The sequence below is a fragment of the Mus caroli genome, chromosome 1 (genome assembly GCF_900094665.2).
Source record: "Mus caroli chromosome 1, CAROLI_EIJ_v1.1, whole genome shotgun sequence".
NCBI lineage: Eukaryota > Metazoa > Chordata > Mammalia > Rodentia > Muridae > Mus > Mus caroli.
In genome coordinates this window covers 59,252,032-59,259,136 of record NC_034570.1, presented here as the reverse complement: position 1 = coordinate 59,259,136, position 7,105 = coordinate 59,252,032, and the positions used below count along the sequence as shown (strand labels likewise).

Below are 7,105 nucleotides of genomic sequence, written 5' to 3'. Positions count from 1 at the left end.
AGTGTAATCTGTGTTACTCTGGACAATGGATGTGTAGTATGAGTGTAATCTGTGTTACTCTGGACAATGGATGTGTAGTATGAGTGTAATCTGTGACCCAGACTTTTATACAGACTGAGGGGCAACACACAAGAGGTAGCAATTTGAGAATAAGACATGTGTTTGTTTCATCTCCCCTCCTACTGAACTGTCATCACTCCAAATTTGTTTATAGCACAACCTCAAATTTAGAAGCATCTCTTTTAAAATATTAAACATGATCTTTTGGCAAACATGGTCCAGTGTTTGACTTTGTCTCCAGGGATTCTCCCAGAGTGAAGCATGAGAGGCATTTGAGGCACCTGCCAAGTTGTACTGTCACGAGTTGGCATTTGTATTTTGATTAGGAAGGTACTCTCAGTTTTCTAGCATTTATACAAAGAGCAAATATGATATTGTTTTTGAGGTAAAACTGTTCTGGCTGTACACTCAACTAGGTGACATGAAGAAAATCCTTAGCAAGTCTAACTGAATTTGTTAAGTCGTACGGGCTCACAGTGTGAGAGACTATGGACCTAGCAATGGGGAAATCGTTTTGTAAACATCAGTGTATCCTACTCCACCACATGCCCTTTCTGCTAAACAAGATGATTTAACTACCTTATGATTCTGAATTTTCCTTGACAAAAGAGGGAAGTCGATTGTTATGGTTGGTTTTAATAGAAACCTACCAGAAATTAGAATCCCCTTGGTAGGATCCTTCAATGGAGACTTGTCCTGGTTGCCTTAACTGACATGAGAAGCCTTGCCCAAATTGTGGGTGGTGCCTTCTGATACCAGTCAGATAGGCAGGGTATGGTCAAAGGAAGGTGTAGCTGCTTGTATTACGAACCTAATTATATCTCCCCCCACCACCACCACCACCACCACCGCAAAAAAAAAAAAAAAAAAAAAAAAAAAAAAAAAAAAAAAAAAAACTGTTTGCTGGAGTGAGTCTTCATATAACTTCTGAGAACCTGTCCCCAGTTGGCTCTGATTGGTAAATAAAGATGCCAGCAGCCAATGGCTGGGGAGGACAGACAGAGGCGGGATTTTAGGATTCCTAGGCTTAGGATTTTAGGTTTCCTGGGCTTGGAACTGGTAGAAAAAGGCCTTGCTTTAGGAGAGTGTGGAGAGAAGAGAGGCACAGAGGTGTAGAGAGAAGCAAGGAGAGCGCCCTGGACTCTGGGCCAAGAAAGCAAGGGCCAGAGGGCTGCATAAATGGGTCCTGAGCAGCCAGGATGGCACCAAGGATTTAGTAAGTAGTAACTCAGAATTATCGGTGGGAGGTTGACTCTAGCAGCAGAGAGGCTAGGCAGTCACCCAACTATTGTACTGCTTATTAAAAATATAAAGACTATGTGTATGTCTTTCATTCAGGAATATAAACCATTGAGGCGGGTAGCCTGTTGCACCTTGCTTGGCCTTCCCTGCCACAGTTCAGTTGACTTAGCCTGATATTGGTGACAATGAGTCCTTTGCTGATATCAGAGCCAGCGTTTCCAGGCTTCTATCGGAGAGTAAGGGACAAGGGATTTGGAACTGATGAGGCACCTGGCCTCAAGGACCAGGCAAGGACCAGGTTCTTGACCTCTTGGGGTATAATTTAGGCAGCCATACCTGCATTTTTTTTTTAGCATAAATTGACTTTTAAAATTCTTGAATAAGAACCAGAGGGTGGTAGTACATGCCTTTAATCTCAGCACTCAGGAGACAGAGGCAGGTGGATCTCTGAGTTAGAGGCCAGCCTGGTCTACAGAATGAGTTCCAGGACAGCCAGGGCAACACAGAAAAATCCTGTCTCAAAATAAAATAAAATAAAATAAAAATAAGCCAAACAAATCCAATACTTTTGCTTCTGTTCCTCTCAAAAATTCTGATTCACATCATATTAATTAAATGCTCTTAATAACACATGTTATAACAGGCATAAGTAATATGGTTTAAGGATCCAATTGCTATCAGAAAGAAATTGGGTTCTAGAGAGGCATGAGGACTAAGAGGAGAAAATCACAGATGGAGGGACTGGCCTCACAAATTCTCTCCTGTGTCAGTTCAAAACCTGAAGCAGTTCCTGATCGCATGTAGATGTAATCTCAATCAACCACCATGTGATTGAGGTGAGCCTGGCTAATCCAACTGGGAGAAAAGAAAGAGCTGATACTTTGGTTTTCTTCTTGTTTGTATATCCTTAAACTTAAGACTCTCACATTCTGTACATAAATGATATTATCACTTCCATTTCCCAGTGGAGGAAATGAAGTTCCAAAGGAGAAATGAAGTGTGTGTGTGTGTGTGTGTGTGTGTGTGTGTGTGTGTGTGTGTGTGAGCGAGAGACAGAGACAGAGACAGAGAGACAGAGACAGAGAGACAGAGACAGAGACAGAGACTTACTAACCCAGAGAGGTGACAGGAAAAGGAACGAAGAGAAGAAAAGACAAACCAGCGTCCTAGCTGATGAGTAGCTCAGCTGAGGCCAGAGACAGGAAAGTGAACAGAGTGTCTGGGTGTTACCTGAAAATGTTATAGATTTAGTTCCAAAGAATTGAGAAAAGTGCTCAGAAATTAAAAATAACTTGATAAATTGCCAAGAGAACTCAAAGTGTAACTCCCTTCCATCTCTGTGCCTCTGGGCTACTAGGCTGTAGAGAAGGCCCAGCGTTAGCATAGCCATTGAGAAATCCACCAGACTCCAACCCTCCAGGGACACAGGTCTTCCTTGTAAATAACAAAACAACAACAACAACAACAAAAACCCCAACTCTCCCCTGCTTAGCTGCAGTGAGACTTGAAGCAGTCTGCACAGTGGGGAGATAATCAGCAGTCATGCTTCTGCTAGATTTTTCTAAAAAGAGTGCCCTAGCTGCCCAGGTCCTAGGGTTCTCCTCATGGTTCTATCCACCAGTAATGGCTCCTTGGTACTTTAGTCTCTTACAATGCACAGTGCACAGTGACCACATGCTGATTTTTCTACTCTCTTCCTTATTTCCCACTAACATTTCACTATCTCCTACGTGTCATGTGAGACACACATTTTTATCTGAACATGTTTACAGAGCATGCATTAGTGCTTTGCACTATACACGTTTTAACATATGTAAATGGTATTTCCTCATTCTCTCATGGCTTCTCTGTCATCTCGTCCTGCTTTGTGATCTCATCATGCTGGTGAAGCCATATTTAACCCATTGCTTCTTGCTGTATACAGTACCCCATTATGAACATTCAGGCTGTGCCCAATTCTATAGCAGCACAGACCTGCTTTGGTGCTCCTTATAGACCAAGGTGAGAAATCCTACGGGCTACAACATCTCAGGAGTGAGCATTACTGGACAAAGGGAATGTGTGCTCATAAACTAGCTGAGCTGTGCCACCTTGACCTCCACAACGGGAGCACCCAGCAAGGGATGGGAACGCTTGGCAGGAGATGGGAGCTCTGAAAGCCAAAGCCAGAGTGTAAACCCTATGCTTTAATGGCAACTATCTGCATTTGTACTTTCTCTGACATTTCTTAGCCCACTTTCCTCATGTATAAAAATGTAAGTAATGACAGTGCCTATTTCATGGATTTCTTGTGGGAATTAAATGGGAAACAAAAGTGCTTTAGCACATTCTTGGGCATTTAGTGACTGAGTGAGTGGAGTCCTGGGGTATTGTGTTTGACTTGCCAGGAGACTGCATCTTCAGGGTAGGTTAGTAGAGTTCACAGACCTCTGCCTCACTGCACAGAAGGGAACAATTAAAGTGGAGGGACCCAGGTCTGTGCTCAAAGATTTACTGCAGACAGAGAGATCCAAATGCAGCGCTCCAGGTTCCTGAGGCTTTTCTCCCTCTATCCAATGCCCTGAGCATGACCACAGCAGTGCTAGCACCCCATCCAGAGTGGCCACAGGAAAGCCGAATCAGCAAATCGGTCTCTGCTCACACCGTGTACTGTACAGGGTGACACACTTCCTTCCATGGAGTGAGCTGTGCCTGGAGTTTTATCTGGACTCGGAGATCTTTAATATCCACTTCCTAAAATGTACACCGTGCACCAACCAGTCTGACCTAGAGCTAGCATCACATGTGTGGACTCTCTCCTGTTCCTGGTCCTTTTATCTTCCACAGACATCACTCCATCCCTCAACAAACCTCTTACACCCCTATCTCCATTTCAAAGTCTCTTTCCTGGTAGCTCACTGGCACAGTAGAGGAAACACAAAGTGTATTTATATGATAGTCCTGGTGTCATGTCATGTCCTGGCTTTAAGACATGCACTGCCAGATTCTGTAATGACAACAGGGTTATGAGTGCATGGGTACTGAACTGTGCCTTCAGACAAGGCTAATTCTTCACAAAACCCATAGCGTTCTTTATAAGAATTGGTGGGCACTGGTCCATGTTATCTATTTAGTGATGTGAGCCAATGTCAACTGACAATTAACCATCTATTCCATACCAGTTCATTCTTTTCAGATGAGTTTTATTTGGTATTTTTTCAATATCTTATAATTTTTAAATATATGTGTAGCTAGAAATATATTTACCATTCACTTTTTCATAAACACCTTGTCTCCCATGCTTTAGCTAATAGAATCAACAGGTAGCACTTGAATAAATAATACCCACAATCCATTTCAGCTCTATAATTCTTCCAATTAACTAATGAAATTTCAGAATATGTAATAACCACAAAATAATAAACCAAGAATTACCAAGTTTTTTTTAAAAAAAATAGTCCAGTATAATTCTTTTTAAGATGAAAACCTAAAAGTCAGAGGATGTATAAATATGTTTAAAACTACAGTTTTTCTTTAAAGATTAAAAATTTAGTATATAATGTAATTACACTGCAGGTTATTAATTCACACACACACACACACACACACACACACGCATACATACACACACACTGAGAGGGTGGGAGGGAAAGAAAAGGGGGAAAAAAAGACATAAAAATCTGTGTTAAAAAATAATTACCAACCAGGAGGAATTTCAACACCCAAAGACATCTGGCAGTATGTGCAAATATTTGCTACTGTCAGGGCAAGGGGGTGCCACTGGCCTCTAGTGGACAGAGTCCAGAGACTCTGCTGAATGTCCTGTCACTGCAGGAGACAACCCCAAAAAGAAGTGGGTATGTGCTCAAAAAGGCTGTAGTGAAGACCCAACTTGTTTTATTGAAAGCAAAAGGCGATTGGAACAATCTACTCTTGACTTCACAGTAATTTGTTTCTTTATTGTGCTAAATAATATCTCTAATTTCTTGAAAGGAACCTAGAACACCAAGTGAAAAGAACTGGTCAGAGCAGATCTGCTCCTTACACACGGAGATAGAGGTTTTAACATAGTATCCAAGGACCTCCTAAGACAGAAATGTAGGTGGTACCTTGGAGATCATCTGTTACTCTAATGGAAATGTACCATCCAGTCTAGAAGGCTTTCTCCCCATACCTGCTTATTCCTTCTACAAATTTAGAAACTTCTTTTGAACTTAAGAGAACATATTTTTAAGTGTCCATTGTATGATAGTCCACTCATTCTTTTTTCATAACACAATAAGTCTACATGAAATGTCCTGATCCTGCTAAATAAGATTAGCATGTCTCAGGAAAGATATTTCCTAGAAATACCTTCTGATTTTATGTTGTTAGGACTTTAGAAGATTGGATTTTTTTTAACTGTATCTTTTGAATAACTAAAATTTAATTTGGTCATTTAAAGGTGTAAAATGTCATTTTAAGTACCACCGAAACATATTCATGGGTGCTTTAACTTTGTGGACGTTTTTTTTAAAAAAACCAATTGAATCTTTATTTGACAGTCAATGTGCGCCCTCTACCGAACCGGACATATATAACCTCGGATGTCTTAAATCATAGGACAAATCAAACCACAAAACACACACCACTGCAAGCATCTTTCTAGTTCGTTTGAAAAATAAATAAATAAAACTATAAACCTAACATATTCTTTGACTTAAAAAAATGAAGATGAACTGTTCCGTGCACATTAAAGAGACCCACTATGAAAGAACTTCCAGAAAACCCCTAAGCGACAGTGGCAATAAGAAAATTACAACCACTGCTATTCAACGTTTAAGACCCGAGCTGTATTTAATACGATATTTATTCGGTATAGCCCCTTTGCTTAAATACGCGCTTCTGTATCAGAGAGAGAAACAGTTACACTTTTACACTGTATCATCGATTCTAGAAGTTTTAAGCTCTCAAACATGATGGTGAATTGCCAACAAACAAAACCTACTGTGGTGATTGAAGCGGGTACCCCGGGGATTATCAGAAAGAACAAAGTTCTTCACCCTCCAGCTCTGCATTACCAGATCCCTGAACACTAGGAAGCTGGTCCAACCGCCCGGAGCTGGGACCTCCCGCCCGAAGAGGATGTGGACAGACCAGTGCAGTGCGGCGCGCCCTGGGCTTGCTTCTCTGGCTAGGGAAGCACGTTCTGGTGTCCCAGCTCTTACCTGCGCTCTAACCAGGAGACAGCTACTGAGAATCAGCCATCCACAGATGTAGGTGAAAGTCTCCAGCCAGGCCATGTCCAAAACAGCCCAAAGCAAAAGCAGTGTATCCCAGACTCGCTTACTTGTCCAGTATGGACCAAACTTGTGATGGGGAGCGAGGCACCGCTGGGCAGCTGGGGCGCGGGAGTCACTAGCCAAGACTCTCGGGGGTCTGGCTGCCTGCGCCCCAGAGTCTGGAACCCCGTCCTGAGCGCTCTGGGTGGTCCCGCCTTCTACCGAGGACAGCTGCAGGGAGGGGGCGGAGGACGCCAATGCGTCCTTTGCCAGTCACTCAGTCCGCAACCCAGGAGCTCAGATGCCATGCGATCCCGAAGCAGGGCTGCAGCCAGGCTTGACTCTCGGTGTGTCTGCTTCGCTGCACTGGGCTCTGAGTCCCCAAGCCATCTCTGGGAATGCCCTAAGTGCCTAATGCCTCCTCAGAGGAATGGCCCAAAACTTTCCTCCTGCCCAGATGCGCACTGACCATCTGCCACCAAGATGAAAGTGTGATAAAGGGTTCCTGAGACCTGTAGGGTTAGTCTCTGCAGCTACCCACAGCACAAGTTCTCCGTTTCATT

At 42.9% G+C, this 7,105-nt stretch overlaps 1 protein-coding gene across 1 annotated transcript in view; it reads right to left on the bottom strand.

Moving 5' to 3' along the window:
- Positions 1-6,900, bottom strand: part of Pth2r (parathyroid hormone 2 receptor) — an 83,091-nt gene extending 76,191 nt beyond the window's left edge. The window contains exon 1 of the mRNA XM_021168416.1: positions 6,489-6,900. Within this exon, the coding sequence (XP_021024075.1) occupies positions 6,489-6,563 (75 nt within the window). The 5' untranslated portion in view covers positions 6,564-6,900. The remainder of the gene's footprint in view (positions 1-6,488) is intronic.
- Positions 6,901-7,105: the final 205 nt, after the last annotated feature.